This window comes from Hoplias malabaricus, chromosome 9, assembly GCF_029633855.1.
Source record: "Hoplias malabaricus isolate fHopMal1 chromosome 9, fHopMal1.hap1, whole genome shotgun sequence".
NCBI lineage: Eukaryota > Metazoa > Chordata > Actinopteri > Characiformes > Erythrinidae > Hoplias > Hoplias malabaricus.
In genome coordinates, this window is record NC_089808.1 from 40,177,859 (window position 1) to 40,199,225 (window position 21,367).

The 21,367-nt window shown below is 43.7% G+C and overlaps 1 protein-coding gene across 1 annotated transcript in view; it reads left to right on the forward strand.

The window, feature by feature from the left end:
* brinp2 (bone morphogenetic protein/retinoic acid inducible neural-specific 2) overlaps positions 1-20,442 on the forward strand; it is a 174,806-nt gene extending 154,364 nt beyond the window's left edge. Inside the window, exons 7-8 of the mRNA XM_066681828.1 lie at positions 5,247-5,469; positions 13,320-20,442. Of these exons, the coding sequence (XP_066537925.1) occupies positions 5,247-5,469; positions 13,320-14,439 (1,343 nt within the window). The 3' untranslated portion in view covers positions 14,440-20,442. The remainder of the gene's footprint in view (positions 1-5,246; positions 5,470-13,319) is intronic.
* Positions 20,443-21,367: the final 925 nt, after the last annotated feature.

Below are 21,367 nucleotides of genomic sequence, written 5' to 3' on the forward strand. Positions count from 1 at the left end.
ACACGTCTTACAGGAGCTTGTTTCCAGGCGCTGGAGCTGAAATCTGTGCTCGTTTCACAACTTTGATGAATAAGGGTCATTGTGTGTACAAACTCCAGCAACACGGCTCCTTAATGCACTCATATCTGCACACACACACACACTCTGTCAGTGTCAGTGCTGTGCTGAGAAGCAGCCACCACCCAAATAATGTCTCGTCAACAACGTCCTTGTGGTCAGAAAGTGACCAGTGATAAATGAGGCTGAGGATCTGGGACATGTTTTGCCGACAGATGAGTTTCTCAGTGGAATGGTGCTCAGTGAGGGCTGTAAAAGGGTTCACTGCAGAAAACAACATCTTCCTAACAAACGTTATCCTAAATATAGTGAATATGATATAATCCCTCATCATTAGCTTGGGTTGAGAATATCAGGCTTTTAGAACTGACTCGTTTTAATGATGTCATTAAGAGAAAGGGTCTTAATCCATTGGCTGATCATTTGACTTGTTTTGTCCTGCTTCATGGAAAAACCACAAGGACCAAACCTCACAGCAGTGATCTCCCCATGTGTAAATAGTCCTGTTCAGAGCGCATGATTCTTTAAATGACAATGAGCCGCTAGTCTTTCTCCGCTCTGGTTTTTCTCTGTTTTTGCTCTGTCTCTGCTCCTATTTTTGCCTTCTGCATTTTTTTCTTTGACTTATTAGTGGTTGTACCATATTTGTTAGGTTCTCTTGCTTTATTTATTAGTCCCCTGCTCTCATTGTCACTGTTTTTCTTCAGTTCTCTTATTTTTCCTCTGCTGTTTGTCTATGTTCATTAGGTTCTCGGCATCTTACTCTCTCTCTTCCTGTTGTTTTCATTTAGTTCTCCACTTCTGTTTTTGCTGATTTAGCTCAATTCTCTTATTTTCTGTGGTTGTTTTTACAACTCACAGCTGTTTTCCCATTTTCACTGTGTTGTCTTAGTTATCTACTCGTGTTTCCTGTTTTTTACTTGCTTCTCCAGGGTCTCTCCTCTGTTTTTTTTTTTTTTTTTATAATAATAAACAGACTTTTAACCATTTAAGTGTAGTCTTATACTAAAGTGGTGTTTAATTATATGATATTGCTATATTCATATTCTCAGTTAGCTTAGACCTTAGCCTTGTGCCGCCACAGCTGTTTCATGTCCTCCTTCTCTGTGGTGATTATACAAGCTGTGTGTGAACAACTGAGCATCTGTGTGCACCTTAAAGCAGCGGAATTCACTGATTACAAGGGCCTTGTGTAAGGAACAGAGTCCTGAGGGAGGAAAGGAAGATGTGTGTGGTGTTGATGGTGTCAGTCCTGAACGACAGCGTACAGATGTCCTTCAGTCACTCATTTACAGCCAGGCCCACGCGGCACGGCTAATTGAACACGCTTAAAAGATGCCTTCCCACCCCCCAGCCCCCTCGTTTGCGGCCATTTCCAAAGCTAATTTACCGCAGTGGACGAGATCGTGTGGCTTCTATGATGGCAAATAACCCCCATCCTTCTGTCTGACACATTTCCAAAGGGCTCAGTCGTCCATAAATTTGAACACGAAATCCTAAATGGCAGAATAAAAAAGAGGAGGAATAGACAGTCCAAATTCCCTCCATGTGCCGTGAATGCTAATAAGGCTCTGCCGCCGAGAGGGAACCGGGAGAGATAAAGAAAGAGAGGAAGAGGGAGGGTGGGAAGGGAAAGGACCTAAAAACCGAGAGAGCGAAAGGATAAGAAAATAACACTGACCACTGAAGCTGGAGAAGAGAAAACAAGAGAAAGGGAGACACTGATGAAGCCAGTAATAGCAGGTGTTCTTCAGTGGTTACAGCTGCGTTTGTTCAGTCGCTCTTCATTTCAGGGGCTTGGTCCGGGCCTTTAGATTTGAGGTTGTGTAATAATTATGGTGCTTCTATTATTTTCAGTGGAAAGAAAGCAGAAGGATATCATTCTTTAAATAATTCATCCATATTCCAACAGTTCTGCTCACAAAAGGATATTAATAGGGGTCTTGCTCTCCTTTGCTGCAGTAACAGCTTCTTCTCTTCTGGAAAAGCTGGGCTGTAAATACTAGAACATGGTTGTGGGTATTTAATAGCAACCAAAATAATTCAGTGCAATGGCTTTCTCTGGCATTAAACCCCTCAGACGTCTGGTTCCATTCACCCCCACCGTGACCATTTCTATAGCATGTAAAACCACTCTAATATTACATCTTAAAGATGAATTACCCAGAAATCCTTCCCCTTTAAGCTTGAACAGTTCCCCGAGCCAGCGCTAATATTATCCCTCTGATTCAGCGTTATCTGTGGGAGTGTGTGAGCTTTGCCACAGGATCGTTGCACACTGTAATGGCCTTGGGACGAGCAGGGAGCTTCAGCGGAACCCCTGCCTCATGTCCAGTAGCAGCAAGGAACAAGTCCCCCTCTCGCACAGGCCACATCTGTGGGAACATCTGCATCTTCACTCCGATCCTTTTATTAAGAGTGCTAGTGTCAGCTTAAGAAGGCTTTAGGATAATCTGTATTTGATAATGTCCCTCAGGGCTTGCCGTTCTTGCTGGTTCGACAGTTCCAGGCAGAGGATACACACTCAAACTCACCCCCAACCCCTGGAAAAAAAAGAGATACATGAAGAAACTGCCATAAATGGGAACTACTTAAAAATCATTTAGGGGTGAAAGATACAAACTGAGATACAGCATTAACCCTTTCTGGAGGGCATTTGTCCTCTGGGAACAGGATGATCTGTCACTGAAGCGTGTATGTCTGTGTTTGATGTGTAATGACCATGGCTGAACAAAGCCAGACATTCCAAGATGTTTCTTTTGTTGGGCTCAGAAACCACTTTTGAAAATCTTTGTGAACAACAGAACACACTGCTTTTATCATCCCTTTGATTAAACACAACAGGGGTCAGCTCTGACTGCTCCAGTTTCTGTTATGAATAAGCTCTCACTCTCTCACATCGCCTCCAACAGGACAGAAAGCTCTGAAGGTGGTGTCTTTACTGAGGTGAGAGTTGTAAACATATGGCTAAACGCGTTTGATTCTGTGGTAGAGCTGACGTCATGTAAGGAACGTATTCCCGCACAATAAGATCCAGTCGGGGGGTTGGGGATCTCGTCATTCTTGCTGCAATTCTTCAGAACATATTCACCACAACACAGACAGAGAATGGTCAGAAGTGTGAAAAAGAGTGGAGAGTGTCCTTAAAATTACAGCTTGAAATGATAGTGATGCTCCACCGACCTGTAATAGGGAGCACAGCACCTCTGTCATTGCTGCCCTGGGGTTGAGTCCTCTAAAACTAGACTATGCATCTTCCACAGCATGGGAGGGAGGCTCTCGTATAAACTACACAATGCTTTATGGCATATATCTCACACTCCCTACTAGATGCTAGCTCAGTGTTCCCAGTATGGACATTAAGGCAGAGGCTGCAACTAGGCAGAGTTGTCAGACGAAGCAAGAGGAGAAAGAGAGACAGTGAGAGTGAGATGACGTACAAAGTTTAAAGGCAAAACAGTTTTTATATCATTCTGAGGATGTATCTAATGTGTTTACGAGGCCCCAGTGTCTGTGAATGGGTAAAAAACCAAGGTGTCTTGGTCCTGTATGCTAGGTTTGTATACAAAAAAAGAGACTTCCACATTTTGAAAAGCATGAACCGAGATGAGGATATTGCTCTATTCCTGCTCTATAACTTTTTTGCTGTAGATGAAACACTTTAAAGTCAAAGGAGCGCTAACAGCATGAAAGTAAACACAGATGTAAAGTGCTACAAAACTAAACAACTGGGTTACAAATGAGTTTCTGGGGTAATGCAAACAGTGTATAAAAACGTACAGACTAATTACACTTAAGCCACCTCAAACATACAGTTCCACTATAAAAGACGCTGAGCTTCTGAATGTAAACAAACCAGAGAGCAGCATTTTCCCACAACCACAGACATTCCCTCTAACACTGGACTGAGTTTACTCAGTGGAGTGAGCTGAAAGAGACATGAGGATAGAAGAAATGCTGCACTTCCTTGACGTGTTGCTATGTTAGTGTTAAACTTTGTGGGCAACAAATTGTTTAAGTCATGTTTTTGAGAGTTACTGATCAGAGAGTCGCAAGGTGAGCAGCTGCTAACGTTTGCCAGATTAGTAAACGTTTTTGCTGTGTGGTTGTGTTGGCTGGAGTCCCACAAAATGTATGATTTTCAAGACCAAGATACACATATGACCCAGAAGGCAAAGACTAAGGAACAGGGCTTATATACAGTCACATGACACAAACGAGGGGGTGTGTCAAGAGATCAGGAGAGACACCTGTGAACATCAGTCACAGGAGGTGTGGCAGGAGATCACACAATGAGTCACAAGCACATGGTGGACATCAACAAACACAGGGCACATGGTGAGAAAAGAATAAGACTAAGCACAAAACAAGGAACAAGAAATCAAAGCACAGAGACAAAACAAAGAAAAGACAAGTTGAACTCACAACAGTACAGTAAACATGAATTACACTCAGCAACAGGTAGAGCAAGCCCAGGAGACAAAACATGAACCTTACCTAGTGTTCTTTTAAGAACCAGGTTGTTTATAGTCTGAAAATGGCAGTTTATCAAAATGTGTGGAGCTGGTTGTTACGCTTCAGCTTCTGAATGAAGTGTAGTTACAAAGAACAATTAATATGATGGGGATGTACACTGAGGGGATATTGTCTTTGTACAGCTTTAGTGTGAACCACACAGCAAAATGGATTCAGGAATCTGCTCTGATTTATTTGCATTTGGAAAAGGGTTTGCATTTGACACTTAGAACCAGGGCCCGTGATTCTAAGGCAAAGATGCTGAACTTTAAAAAGCTCTGAGTGTTTCCAGACATTGTGTGTTGAATGAAATCTGTGACACAAGGACAGGAGCCAAGGCATCACACTCTGATTGCTGACTTTCTCAAGGACATTATTTTCAGCTGCTTAACCTCTTGAAGCAGCAATTGCATTTCACTGCGTTCTTTTGTATCAGGTTTGTATCTGAATAGTCGCTGACAATGAATCTCTGCCACCAATGATCTCTCGGCCCATCACTTAGTCTCAGACCTCCTGTGATCCACTCATATCATTAGCTGCCTCTCGCAGCTTCATTTCACTAAAGAGCAGCGTGTCAGAGCTCGTGTCATGGCTCACTTCTCACCTCATCATGGAGAAATCTTTACAGTTTTCTTTTAACATGTATCTCTTTCCTCTTCATTTCTCTTCTCCAGATGAGTTCAAGGCTTTCCTGAAGAAGCTTCCCATCGATCGCTTTTTGAACTCCTCTGCCATCTTGAGGTACTGGAGCTCGGATCTGGCCTTACAGAGGCGCCATGGCCTGCTGGACGCCAGCACCAAAGTCATCTTGGGAAAAGCCCAGAAGATCGTCCGGAAGCTGTTTACACTCAGCAAGCGCTGTCCCAAACAGCCAAAGATCAGCCTGCCCAGAGACAGGTAACTGGAAATGCACACATTACATGATGTGAAACAGTAAGGAACACCAGCTATAGCCATTTACTCCTGCATACATTTACAGCACTGAAATAATAAGATATACCAGCTACAGTTGTTTACTCCTACATACAGTCACAGCACTGGAATACTGACACAAACCAGCTACAGCTGTTTACTCCTACATACAGTTACAGCACCAAAATACTGATGCACACCAGCTACAGCGATACAATAACATCACATGTGACAGGAACCCTGAACACAAGCTGAAATAATAATAATAATAATAATAATAATAATACAATTAATTTACATTTTGCCTTTCTCAAAAACACAGGGACACACATTAGAAACCACATAGGATATCAATAATGACAAATGCAAGACAGCAGATTAATCAAATTAACAAAGAATGAAAATGTTCAGAGAAATGGTTTAAGTTCAGGTTTGAACGAGGAAAGTGAGACACAAAGATGGAGACACTGCGGCAAGTTATTCCACAATTTTGGGGTCAATCCCCTAAAGGATCTACCACCTACTGAGACCAATTTAAATTTAGGAACAGACAGAAGGCCAACATTAGGAGACCTAAGAGAGCGGGTAGGAGAGTATGGGTGAAGGATTTCAGTTAAGTAAGAGGGTGCAAGTCTGTGCAGATTTGTAGGTGAGTAATAGAAGTTTAAACTTTATATAAAGAGAGCTATGTGGCCAGTGCATCTGATACAATATCAGAGTAATGTGGGCAGATTTCGTAGCGTAGTGCAGAATACTGGCAGCAGATTTCAATAAGGAGGGAGTTACATTAATCAAGCCGAGAAGAAATTAAAGCATGTATCAGGATATCTGCGTCTTGGCTGGTAAACATAGGCCGAACACGGACAATGATACATAAGTGAAAAAAGGACTTTTTGATATTAGACCTGATTTATGTTACAAATGAAAGATTAGTATCAAAAAGTACACAGAGGTTACGAACCACAGATGAGGGTGAAACATATACACCATCAAGACTGAGAGTAAAACCAAGGGATAATGTGTTTAGGGCCGGTAAGAACAACTTTTTTTTAGCAGAATTTAGTAATAACTCTGATTCAACTCTTATGATCAGATGTTAAAGAGGTGTAAAATAGTATGTTATAGGACCACAATGTGACCACAGCCTGTATTTATACCTGTTTAGCTGATAGGTAGAGGTTTCTAATAAAGTGTCCCATCAGAGTACAGTCATAGCGTTAGAGTTATAATGCATTCTGACAGCAGTGAGGATTCAGGTGTAGGTTTTCCCGCTCTGATACACTGTGTTCATTTTCAGAACTGGGTGAAGAAATGGTGGTGTCTCTCTGTAGCAGTCCCTACTGAGATTACTGAAAAGCACAGGTGTCATAATCTAATCCTGGTGGGCCACAATGTGCCATAGTTTTGTGCCCTCCATTGTTCTAACACTTCTGACACAATTCAGCAGCTAATCATCTGAAGTGTAAAGTGCCGGGGCCCTGAAGGCATGGATTCACACATTGTTTTTAAGAACGATCTCAGTAAAAACTGCGAGAGGTTTGCCCTAACCTCCTTAGGAAAGCATTGCTGATTGGACTGGATGCTGTGGAGCAGCTACACATGAGCCTAAGGCTAAGAGTGTGTTTGCCAAGCTAGAGTGTTATAAAGCCTCAAGCACTGGGTTTGTGAGTAGGAGTGGAGGAGTAGTGGAGTGGTGGAGCTCTAACTAAACCTTTTAGGATGAGCTGGAATACTGGAACCTAGTCATACAATAGTCATGACCTCTGTATCATCAAATCCTCACAGCAATGTTCCAGCATCTAGTGTAAAGCCTTTTTTACTGCAGCATGTCTGACTAAAGGCCTTGATTTCTGAAGAATCACGGTGTGAGCAAGTGTCCACAAATTTCTGGTCATGTTCTAGACCCCACCCAGCGTTAGAAGTGGCGTTATATTGTGATCTTCCGCCGGGCTATCCAGAATATCAGAATATCAATATCCATTAAGGTCTGGCCTACTTTCAAGTGCGAGGCTACAGCCCCGTATCGATGAGCACAAATAAAAGCAGCTGAAGTGGACTATGGTTGAGGTGTTTTGAAGCGATGTGATCTAACATATTTGTTCCTGTAACCTTTAAGCGTCTGTTGTTAAAGGCCTGTGACCTAAAAAAACATCAGCCGTCTGTCCGTGCCCACTCGATACATGCCACATTTCATCGCTTATTCAGAGCACAGTTCAGAGGCATCAAAGCAGCACGGTCACATGCTCCGCCGCTGTCGTTTAAAGGCAATTATTTGGTATTTGACACCGTCAGAAAACCAGCGAGTGGAGTGACCCAGCAGCGGGGCTCTGTGGAAAAGAAAAGGACTCAGCGTGGTGTATTCCTTATTTATTCGGAATCCTTATTTAAAGAAACACTAGGTAAAATGAGCTATTTCTGCTCCTGGGCGTCACCTTCAGTTGTGGAGTGTAGATCATTTTTGGGGGGTGTTCCTACCCGGCTCCACAAAATACATAGTGCTGTTTCTGCAGTGTTGAGTCCAGAGTATCAAAGAGCTGAAATATACACTCCCTGTAACAGTCACAATCAGTCCAAGCAGAGGGGCAGGGTCACAACATGGCAATGTGGGCCTCTGGAGGACACAGGGCAGAGTGGGATTCGTACCACCCACAGGTTTAGAGCTCTAGAGGTCAAGATTAGACAGGAGAAGAGTATTTGCTGAACGCTGGCTGTGATTGGCAGCTGTAGATGGGATGGACAGTGATGACCATGTTGGTGAAACAGGTGTGGACGTTAGTAAACGTTAGGAAACGTTAGGAAACTCGCAACTCTTCTGCTCTTCTGAGTTCTCTCAGCAGTTTTTGTTTTCTTCTTTCATGTTGAGTAGCAGAAGGTAAAGCCATGTGAGAGAGAGAGAGAAAGAGAGAGATAGAACAAGTCAAATAAATAAAGAAAGAGAGGAGGGAATGTAATAATAAATAGGTGTATACTGAGCAAAAATAAAAGCAGAGATAGAGAGACAGAAATAAAATAGTCAAGGATTTAGACAGGAACTGAGAGAGAGAGAGAGAGAGAGAGAGAAAGAGAGAGAGAGAAAGAGAGCTGTTTAGCCTCTCAGGGCCAGATTGAGAAGACCTTTGTGCCATGTGGTTAGTGTGTGTGCTCTGTAATCAAGTGCTCTGAGAGAGTGACAGGTTGTAGTTAGTGTCCTCCGTCTGAAGACTTTCGCTCCACTCTGACAGCCCCCACCTGAGCCCACCGCTATTTCCATGCCACTGCTCAGATTTAAAAAAAAAAACATGTCTCTGAAATGAAGGAAAAACATCCAACAAAGCTTTTCCACGGCTCAGAATTAGGAATCACACACCTCCTCGGCAGGGGACGTGCGGTCCGGTTTTAGACACGCTTTCGGACAAACATGGCTGTCAAATTAAACACCACATCCCCAGTCCTGTGTAAAAGTCTTAGGCCAGCTGTGAGGGTTTGATGGCAGACATATAAACATTAATGAACAAACCTATGGACATGCAGCGTATCTTGTGAGGTTGTTCAAAGGATGTGCACCATTTCTCCTCAGAGCAGCTCCAGCCATTGCCTGGATTCATTAAACTCCAGTGGCTGATTTAATCTAATGAAGTATTGATTATGGAGCGCGGTGCTGGATGGGACCTACAGCCACCAGGTTCCCTGAAGGAGACGCATGGAAATGTCGGTGGTAATACACCGAACAAGCATCAAATCACAGTTAGCTTTAATGTTTATTTGCACTTAGACTAATGCTAGTGTTTTCTGTGCAAACAAACAGTACAGGAGCAGCAGAGCAGCTCCGGAATAACGGCGGCACCATTTCTAAGTGAGACACCACTTGAGTGTGGGGTCTCCTGGACCAGGATCACTACTGCTCCGTATTCAGTGTGTGTCCCCTCTTATAATCAGTGCCATCAGCTCTGTTAAAGCATCCTCTACATGTGGACAGGTGTCCACTTTTATACATGGCTTGTGTATTCTCTATAAACAAGGACACAGTGTCTTTAATTTGAAGCACCGAGTGGCAACTCCCTCGTGGTGCGGCTCCTTATTGTGAATATGTATATACCATGACCTGTATCCGTGAATGTGTGACTGAGCGAGCATGAATGTGCTTTTGAGTGAATGAGTGAATGAATACAGTTGAGTGAGTGAGTGATGGAATGAGTCAGTGAGTGAATATGTGAGTGAGTGTGTGAGGGAGTGAGTAAGCATGAGTGTGTGTGAGTGAAAGGGTTAGTATGAACCAGTGAGTGTGTGAGTGAGTGATTGTGAATTAGCAATATTGTACGAGCTTGAATGAATGAGTGCGGGTGAATACATACGTATATGTGTGAGTGATTTAGTGAATATGTGAGTGATTGAATGTGTGTGCGTGAATGTGTGAATAATATATGAATGTATTAGTGAGTCTTGTAGTGTGTGAGTGAATGTAAGCGAGATGTGGGAGTGAGTGAGTGAATGAATGTGGGTTACATGCCATTTCCATGAGATGCTGTGCATGTAAAAAGCATGGAACGAAATGTGAAACTTTGGAGCAGCTGAACATGAGGCTAAACTCACCATGCCCAATGCCAAGGGTCCTCCAGAGGGGTATAAATCCCGCCCCTCAGCACTGGGTGGTGGAGCAGTCAAACTGTATTCTCCGGAGGGATGGAACTGCTTCTAGTACCTTTGGGAAAGGGTTGGAGTGTAAAAACCAATCATCCAACATCCAACTGACCTCACTACTTCTCCCATGTGGCTGAATGCCATCAAACCGCCACGACACCATGTTCCACCATGTAATGTAAAGCCTTGCTTGTAGAGTAGAGAGAGTTCCTGCAGAAGAAAGGGAACCACTTCTGTCTTAATTACCTTGATTCAAGAAGAAAGGTCGGATGAGTAGGTGTCCGTAAGTATTCCTTTGTTGCTGGCTGTATCCGCTGGAATATTAAGCAAAGGACATGAGGAATGAACGGATCCTGGGGCTAATAGCATTGGTGTGATATAAGGCAGGATTGTTTGAATAGCTATCAAAGGCTCTAAGTGTGTTACATTATTAGAGCTCATTCAACTAACGGAAGGCATTCAGCTTTCCAAGCAATGGGAATTACCTGAGGAAAAGGCAGCCCTGGGGGATAAAGTAGGGACAAATGGAGGTTGCTCTGAGAGGAGGGTTTAATTTATGAGCAAGTGGATCTCGCTCTACCTCAGCTCCACAGAAGTAAGTAGTATGGTAATAGCTGAGCTGCGCCAAGCCAAATGCATTCATCAAAGCCACTTGTCACGAGCTAAATTGGATGATGGCAAATGAAAATAAAATGCCACCCGCCCGTCGTGCGTCTTGTCCCTTTCTCCCGGTTCACAGCAGCCGGCCTTTGTCAAAGGCCAACTCCCTGCACTCCATTAAAACCCTTATCAGAGAAATGATTGCCTTATTTTGCCAAACAAACACAAGGCCAGTGTCAAGACCTGCCGCCAAGCTTCCAGGGAGATGTTAGCCGAGTGATTTTTCATGTCACTGAAAGCCTAATGTGTGTAATTTCCCCAGCATTATTATTCTTCCTCACAGAGCTATTGATAACAAAAGCAGAGGGAGATTTCATCACTCATAGCAGTGAAATTCTCCCAACAGTGTGTTCCTCTGTGTACGACTGATACCACATTAGACGTAATAATGAAAGATGATGAGAAGGTCTTCACACAAATGTGCCCCAAGCCCCTGGAGATGGGATGAAGGAGGCTTGCCAAAACCTAGCCTCTGGCCATGCACTGCCTCAGGAAGAAGCCAGAGGTGCCCTTTTGCCAGGTGTTTCCCATTGACCACCCACCAATCAGGGCTGGATCCAAGCGACATTGGAACGTGGCCGCAGCCCACCTCAGTCCATGTGGCATGGGTTGTTGCAAGTGCTAAGCCAGCGGTGAGGCTTTAGCAAGCCTACTCTGTCCTGCCTCCAGGGGCTTGGGCCACAACTGCGTATGTGAAATTGGTTATTAATAAAAGTGCAGAAATTAATAATTCTAAACATATATGCACACTGAGTCGTTCATTAGATATATGTGTTAATAATTTACAGATGGTGTAATGAATAAAAAATAACTAATATAAAGCCATAATTGTTTATTCTCTTTAGGGAACAAATATAGATTCATAAATATTTAGTGACACTACCATAGGCAAATATTGGTTCTACACTCACTGTCCATTCTCTCAGCTCCACTGACCACACGGAAGCACTTTGTAGTTCTTTAGTCACAGACTGTAGTCCATCTGTTGCTCTTCATACTGTTTTAACCCCTCATTCACGCTGGACTTCCATCATCAAAGTGATGGATCACCCTCAAAACTGCAGTGACACTGATATGGTGGTGGTGTGTATTTGTGTGTGTTGTGCTTTTAACCCTGGCATCTCCACATTTGTAAACTCTCCTTAAATGAACACACAGAGTTTGGTGTGGACTCCAAGGGTATACAGCCCCCAGGGGCCAGGTTACAAAGCAGTCCATCTACACATTTTTAAGTGATGAAATCCAATCCAATACTTTTGAGATCCAGAAACCTATTGGATCTGTTGCTGTCATTGCTGCCACCTAATGTTCACAGATATGTTCTGACAATCATTCATTCATCCATTATCTGTAACCCTTATCCAGGTCAGGGTCGTGGTGGGTTCAAAGCCTACCCACAAGGCAGGAACACACCCAGGAGGGGGCATGTTGTGACATCTTACAATTAAAGGCTGTTAGTGTGTGTTGCTCTGGTGTGAGCGGATTAGACACATCAACATTGTCAGAGTCAAAGTTAGAGCAAAGTCAGAGTAGCTCATCTGTTGCTGCAACGTTTTAAAGTTTTTGTGGCTCGTCCTCTAGTCCTTTATCTGTGAACACATGACCCTACTGATATTTTGAGTAGGTGGACTATTCACAGTTCAGGGCTTTGAAAACTCCAGCAGCACTGCAGTGTCTGTTCCACTCGTACCTCTGCAACACACACTAACACAACACCACAACGTCAGCGCTGAGAATGACCTATGCATTTTGCCAAGTGTTTCTGAGATACTCAGGGCAGAGGACAGTCATGTGGACACAGCCCTGCTTCAGTGCTTGGCTCTGAGTTTTGCCTCCTGAGTCCAATTTATTGCTCCCTCCCCTGCTCCTCACCTCAATGGGTAGGCAGGGCGCAGCCAGTAGGGAGGATTTAGAGAGCCCTCAGAGGTCAGACACAGGCCACAGTGCTCATTTCTTATTAATGAATAGATTTAATGAAGGTTTCAGAGTAATTATGAAAATGCTATGAATGTTAAATGTAAATGTAGTTCCTATAAAATCTTAGCAGATACGTTATTAGGATTTGAGTTTGATGGACAAGTGATTAACATACATATTGCCCCACTTTGTCCTGGAGTACCCCTTGTCTTAAATATTTAAGAGTTTTCCTGCTCAGAACTCACCCATATCTGTCTGGAAAGGGCTTATTAATGAGTGGATTGAGGAGAATACCAAAAAATGGCAGGACAGTGGGTACATTAGAGCTAAGGTTGGGAAAAACTTAACTATATTATCGTATTATCATTTAATTTTCCAGAATTTGGTGGATGATCTAATCCTGCGTGATTTACAATTGTGTATTCATGTAACACAATTAGACTAATGCTGTGGAGTTCTTGCACAAGTACTTGGATTGGTGCAGTATAGAGTACCTGCCTAAGCTGGGTACCCTCATAGGTGGAGGACTGAGATATTACGCACTATGCTAAACCAAGTACCTGTTCACAATCATAGGAATGACAGCACTAAAAGTAGACCACACCCAGAGTGTTCTAACTGTGCCTATTTTCGTTCTGCAGGACCCTGGGTTTTTGGCTGAACCGAGTCCAGTCCCTGCTGTACTGTAATGAGCATGGTGTCCTGGGCTCATTCTCGGAGGAGGCACAGGGTTGTGTGTGCTCATCCGAGCCAAGCGGCAGCTGCCAAGGGACCATCCCATGCCTGGTGGGTGAGGGTACGCTATGTTTGTCCTGTGCCCCAGACAACATCACACGCTGTGGAGTGTGCCTCCCCGGCAGTGTCCTCCACACGGGGCTCTGCCGGCCCAACATCGCCAACTCCCTGGACCACTATGTCAACTTTGACCTGGACATGCCGGATGCAGAGGCGCGACACCTCCTGCGCCGCTTGGACAGTCGCATGGAGGTCCATGCCATCTACATCAGCAATGATGTGAGACTGGGCAGCTGGTTCAACCCGGCCTGGCGCAAACGCATGCTGCTGACACTCAAGAGCAACAAGAACAAGTCCAACCTCATCCACATGCTGATGGGGATCTCCTTCCAGATCTGTTCCACCAAGAACAGCACGCTGGAGCCCGTGCCTGCCATCTACGTCAACCCCTTTGGGGGCAGCCACTCTGAGAGCTGGTTCATGCCGGTCACCCAGCAGGACTTCCCAGACTGGGAAAAGACACGCTTGGACTCATCCCTGCAGTGCTACAACTGGACACTTACACTGGGGAGCAAGTGGAAGTCCTTCTTCGAGACGGTACACATCTACCTGCGCAGCCGCATCATCACGGATGACCCCACCATCAACGAGACGCTCTTCTATGAGCCGCTGGACCCTGATGACCGGTCAACCAATCTTGGCTACATGAAGATCAACAGCCTGAAGGTATTTGGCTACAGCATGCACTTTGATGCCGAAGGCATCAAAGATCTGATCCTGCAGCTAGACTACCCGTATGCACAGGGCTCCCAGGATGCCACCTTCCTGATGTTGCTGGAGATGCGAGACCGTATCAACCGCCTTTCTCCGCCAGCTGCCCAGCCACTAGACCTCTTCTCTTGCCTCCTCAGGCACCGGCTCAAACTGACCGCTGGGGAAGTGGCTAGAGTCCGAGACTTGCTCCAGAGCTTCAGCACCAAGCTGCCCAACACTTCAGAGCCTGAACTCAGCCAGCTGTGCAGCTAGCTCAGCTACGTGGCCAGCTGTATGGCTACCTTGACTACTTGGCCAGCGGTGTGGCTAGCTCAACTCGCATGCAAGTGTGAGTGTTAATCTGAGAGACTGAAAAAGAGGCAGAGGATTATTTTGGGAATGAGTGCAAACAGCGTTTTGTGTGTTACATTTTTTTTTTCAGAGCCTGAGACTCTTCTCAGGCGTCAAATGTAACAGTGCCTGACTGGAGCACACATACATCTGAATGAAACTGAATTTAACATGGACCAAATCAAGCCACGCTTCTGTGAGAAGCTGGACAAGAGAGGAAGAAAAAAAAGAGAGAGAGAGAGAGAGAGAGAGAGAGACAGAACAGCCTCCCGGTCTTTTCTGCAACACGACACAAAATAGGACTTGTCTTCTTTTTCTTATTCTGATGTGTGTTATTCTTTGGTGATGTCATTGTTCAAACTGAAGAAAGGTGTGTGGGAACGATGTCCTATGTTCAGATTTGTTTAAGACGAAAGATAACTGCTCAGATCGTGATAACAATCAACTCTGAGGTTTACCGTGCTTTTCTATTTGATCTTAAACCCTAAGACCTATATGGAGAGCTGTATATCTGTGTTTAATACCGGATTGAGACAGTCTTTGTATTCAGCGAAAATGGCTGAACCAAAAGGTAAACACAAAGTCCAGGCGAACCCAACGGCAAAATGTCTGTTTTTAAACGCCCGTGGAGATGTTGATCTTATGATGGCTTTTTTTGTTTGTTTATTTGTTTGTTTGCAAAAGGTGAGGGGGCAGCTTTGTAAATATTGCTCTGTCATCGATCCTCATTCAGGATGTAAAAGCTGCACATTGCTTCTTGACTACAACTGGTTCCACGTTCTTCTGAATTTGTACTTTTTTTTTTTCTTTGGAAAAGTGCAGAGACCAAAAAACATTTCTTACTCGACACTAAAAAAAAAAAAAAATGAAGTATCTATTGCCTTATAACGTGGAGTCTATGTTTGGATATCAAAGCACACTTTCCGCTCGTATCTTTTTCTCTCAGACAAACCCTTTTTAATGCTTTTCAACTAGTTCTAGCTTATTTTTCCCATTTATTTCTTGTCAGCTGTGAATTTAATTACAGTAACCACTAATGTGTAAAATTCCAGTTTATAATTGAGTTACTCTGTGAGGAATCTATGATGTGTCTGCTCTGTAGAAATACAAAAGAGCTAATTTAACATCTCGACTTTTGCTCAAAAATTAATCTGTTTTCACTGTATGTTTAATATTTACCTCACGTTCACACAAGAAGGGGACACAGGGCCAAAGCAATCAGTTATTTTCTTTGAGAGCTGGTGCATCGTAGCCGCTATTTGATGCAGTCGGCGAGTGACGTGGCAGCAGGCTGCAAATTGAGCTGAGATTTACCCAACTATATGGAAAAAAGTAATGGCGGTATATGCCTTGCTAGAGGGCATTCCAGCTGTGGATGTTGCTGGAGGGGATAATTTTGTTCTTTCAGTCACCAGCCTTCAAATTCCTTGGCAATCAAGTTGATCAAATCAGTGACCTTCCATTCCCAAGCTTTCTCCAATAACCTTCAGTCCACAGCTGCCCCTTTGCAATGGAGCCATGAAGCAGAGTTGCAACAAATTCCTCAAATCAATCACACAGTACACACCCCCTAGTTGCATCATGAGCTGCCCTAAACATGTCCACAAGTGACAAAGATGGGGCAACACTGAGCAATTTGTTGACTTCTATTGTGAATGTTGAGTTAGTGCATTAGCCTTCAATCTCATATTGTAAAACTCAAGGCCAACTTTCGTTCTTTAATTCATTGTCTGTAACTGTCCTTCATGGGGCACCCATAGAAAACCCATGCGGACACAGGGAGAACACTCTAAACTCCTCACAGAGAATCACCCAGGGCAGGGCTCCTTGTTCACTTTGCCATTTATAAAACAGCTTGGGACTCTGGGGATTTACCCAAGACTTTACCCAAATGTTTCTAGACAAACCTCATCATCCATAGTGAATCCCCCTACTTAATTTCCATGATACCGAATGCACAGGAACAACTGTACATGATTCTAATATAAAGACTCCAATGCCATGTGTCAGCTATAGGAGAATAAAGCCATCCAGCATTATAATAATAACAGAGCCACCTTCCAAATTCTGCACCTGATCCTCACTTATGTGGTCATGGTTGCCATAAAATCCTCACCACAATGTTCCTATTTCTAGACTAAATCATTCCCATAAGATTAGAGGCCATCACTGCAAGAATTGAGGGAAAATGTTTTGGTTAATACACAGAAGAACTGTTAGTCTTCTATCCCTTCACATCCATAACACACACCAACAGAATAACACAGTACTGGATATTGTACTTGGGGAGGATTGTCCTTTTATGAATGAATCCACAAAACATACATCAGTTTTGTCATTTTACAACAGAAAGAACACAGCTATTTGGATCTTGCCTGAAAAAGCAGAGCACTTTCTCTTAAAGCTGCTCAGGGAAAAGCCTGAGATTGCAAAGTCACATCGGAAATGACCAGTTCCACACTCAGATAAGATGAACATTCTTGGCACAGAAAGGGCAGCATTTACAAGGTGAAGAAACAATTTACGAGGCTGTCAGAAGATGGCTATTTGCTGGGATCTCGCTGTCTGTCAAAACACGCTTCACCCTAGGTCTAGAGGGGAAAAAATACATGAAATAGCAAGTTACTTGAATATAAGCAAAACATACAGGATACAGATTGTATACACAGGTTGTTTATCATAATGTCGTTACAGAATCATGCCCCTCCTTCGACTAATCATTGGGAAGCAACAGAAAGGCAGATCTATCACCAGGGCTCTCCAGAGGAGGAATAAACACTGCAAATATTCCCCCACTGGATGATTTATGGAGGTTGTATTATCAAGGGTACATGTGTATTTAGGTAGTGGATTTTGTATATATAAATTTGGGCCAGAGTTAGACCCTGCACTTTGCCAGGAATGGGTCCTTGCTCATTCAGGAAACACACAATTTACAAAATTAGCCAAATTGATACAGCAAGTGAGAAGCCATTGCATGCAGCATGGCATAACCACACCAATGCTCTCAAATCACATCTACTCCCTGACTTTACATGTTTGTACATTCATTTGTTCATGTTCTGTGACAGACTGATCCTGATCAGTGTCAGAATGGACCAAGAGCCTACCTTAAATGGCTGGCTGCAAGGAAGAACCACACCCCAGAAATGCACCAGTCTATTTCACAATTTCACACAGCCAATCCCCCTATCAGTACATGTTTTGTGACTGTGGGAGGAAACCAGAGCCCCCAAAGGAAACATCAGAATCCTCACTGAGTGTAACCTTAGGAAAGGCCTAAGGACTGGGATATAACACTTAAAATCTGAAGACTTTACATAACACTGAGTTTATAATACAGCTTGAAAAGAAATTGGACACCTTGGAGCAGCTGCACATGAGCCCAAGCTCACCATGTGCTATCCAAGCATTGGATAAGGGTATAAATGCCCTCAGGATTGAGTTCTGGAGGAGCGGACCACCATCCAATTCAATTGAGATGTGGAAGGCTGACTACAGCAGCAATGTGTGCTTCAACATCCAGACTAAAGCCATGAAAATAGAGAAGAAAAACTAACTTTGTTTCAGAAGAAGCTGTAAGATGTGGAAATATCTTGTGCCCATGTGTGGTCCGCCCAGGTTTGTTCTTCAGTGGCATCTCTGGACATCACATATGACCTACTTTCAAGGCCTCTTGCCAAACGGAGTTCCAACAACTATCCATTTTCAACTATCCATGACTGCCCACCTTGGAAGAGTTTAAATACACTCTCCCATCACCATGCAAAAATAAAATATGTAGGTCAGGAGACAACCTCATGGTTCAGTATGGACCACAGAAAGTTTTCCCATCGATACCGCTCTCGAGTTTGACCTAGTTCTTAAAAAACTGGCTGCCAAAAGCAGATATTTTATCACAGTCCCTCTGAGATTGTTGCCTTCTGGGATCTCTCGAGCAGTCCAAGAAATAATGATCAGAAAGTAGCCCCTTTTTCAGCAGGTCTCCTTCCTGTAGTGACCTTAGTAGGCACTTTGTAACAAGTTACTTCACCTGCTGAAATGGGATGCCCTGAAACAGATGTACCCAAGACACAGGTCACCATGCTTAATGCTAATCATGGATCCCCTGTACTGGACTGTAATGCTCTGCACTCTCTGAGGAGATGGAGCTCCATCCAGTACCTTTGGAATGACTTGGGATCCCGGACTAGTCATTCAACATGAGCTCATTAATGCTTTAGCAACTGCCATCAAGTCCTCACAACATGGTCTAACAACTAGTACAAAATAGAAGAAATAGGCCTGCTAAAAGCCCCAAAATGTTACAGATGCCCCTACTCACAAGCTTCATATTCATCAGGCATGTACACGTGGAATGAACAAGTCTCAGAGTGTACTTTGTTTTAGTTTGAGCAGAGTGTGGCAGTAGACCTACAACTTGAATTCAGACAGTGTATTTCAAGCCAACTAGAACATGTAAGAGTTGCATAAGCTTTAGGCAGCACACGGTACACTGGCCTTTATTCAGTCATTACTGAGCTGCAGATCTAACCCTTGCTAGAGTCTGTTTTCCCAGCTTCACAGCTTTTATAACCTCACTCAAAGCACAATCACTCTGGTTCACCACTGCCCTTGGACTAACCTTGACATCTCCCAAAATATAACTTTACAAGGGAAGGAATAAAGAACACGTAAAGAGTAGTTGGTGGTTAAGGCTGAGATACAAGGTTATATGGGGGTGTTCCTGCTTTCCTGGAGTGGTAAACACCTGCCAAAAGTGGCCAAAAGCAGGACAACCTGGGTCATGTTGCCTAAGGCCTGTGAAAGTTCGAGGTAGGGAAAGCTAGCCTGCATGGTATGATCCCACGGGTAGCTACTATAGCACACACTGCTGGAATGAATATAGTTAATGCTGTGTGTGTTAGAATGGTGTTCCACCTGGTAGTGTCCCTGCCACAGAACTCCAAGGTCCTGGGGTAGTGGTTTCAGTCCCTGCCTTGAGTAACTGTCTATGAGGAATGTGGTTTGTTCTCCTTGTGTCTGGGTGGGTTTCCTCCCACTGTCCAAACACACATGTTGGTAGGGGGATTGGCTACATAAGTGTCTATAAGTGAAAGCGTTTGAGTGACTGATGCCCTGGGATGGAGTGGAAGCCTATCCAGTGTGTGTTTCTGCCTTACACCCAGTAATTCAGGGTATCCCAAACAGTAGAAAGTGGACACAGTAGATGAATGAATGAATAACCACTGCATACCAAAAAAACCCCAGAAAATCAGCTAGTTTGGAGATGTTCTGAGCAAAGTCATATTGCCCATCACAGTTTGGCCTTTGTTAAATTGGCTCAGCCACTTTCCGTAATCTCAGCCATTTCTCCTGCTTCCAAGATCAACTTCTAGACCTGACCGTTCTCTTGCGGCCTAATGTCCCACCCCTAGGCAGAGACCACTATAACCAGCTCATCCATGCCATTCCCTTGACTTGTTAGAAGTTTAAATCCTGTGGCTGATCTGTGTAAATCCTGTTGCGTTTCTAAACTGCCTTCAACTTCAGTGCATTTTAGATGCAGATCAAATTCGAGGCCTCTGGGTAATGGCTATTTCTGTCCAGAAGTGTTGAATGTACAATACCCAGTCCCCATCTGACTCACTGTTGCTGGACAAAGAGCTCGAGCCGTCGGCATGTTATCGAGCAGAAATGAATATGACTCTTTTTTTTTTTGTCTTTTGGCTGATATTATTTTCCATATGTGTTACAGTACAGGAGGCAGAGACCTGGTAAATGCAATGAGGCGAATACACCACACAGAAAAACTTCTCTCGTTCAATCCGGACCATTCCTCTCAGTGTTTTAACAGGATGTAAATGTTCTTCTATGAAATAAGAAAAAAAGGTGACAGCATTCTTTCCCCCCCTATGTCTGTAAATAAATATACTTTAATGGACTCACCTCATACCTTCTCCATATCCTTCTTTGGCCTCTTACGTTTGTTTTCATCTGAACTAATGTCAAACACACGTGATATGTTATAATTTCTTAATGTTTGTATAGACAGCCTTTATACAACTTCAGCTCCTGACCTCTAGGATGACCAGATCTGAGATGGTGAAAAAAAGGACATGTCTCCGGGTAGGGGGGGATGGGACGTGCAGACTGACCAATTAAATGTTTACAGAGAAGGTTATCAACCAATAATGGTAGCTCTACAGTCAGACCGTCCAATCAGAGGATTTTAGGCTACTTCACCACACCCCCTTTTTACTCAAGCGAACCAATCGGAGTAGGGGAGGGTGGGACTAGTTTGTGAATGAAACGCTTCTCCAAATTCTATGTAAGCTCTAGAAAAACAAAGTTCCGTACGTTTGTGAAATTCCGCCCGGACATTTTTTTAAGTCTAAAAAAGAGGACATGTCCGAGTAAAAGAGGATGTCTGGTCACCCTACTGACCTCACTATTGCTGTTGTCATCAAACCCTCATAGCAGACACTACAAAGCACTACGCTTTAGAGCAGTGGACCTGGGTTCTGGTATATTTAGGGTATGAGAAGGATTGCATGTCTTCACAGCTACCACCAATTCCTCACAACAATGTTGCAAACCTCAAAGTCTTCTGAGACGTGGAGAAGCTGTTACTGCGGCAAAGAGGGATGAGCAGTTGCCCTAGAGATCAGAAATGAGAACACCCTTCAGATACAGTTTAAACCTTGCCTTCCCTAAAGTCTTTATTTCAAAGAGTAGCATCAAATTTAACCTGTAAACTGGGGTAAACTTACAAGAAGTAATGGGGGAATTGTATTTACTCTGCAGAGCAAACAAACCTTTCCCCTCCTCCTTCGATATATGTGTCTAATCGAAGACCTGAAAAAAGAGA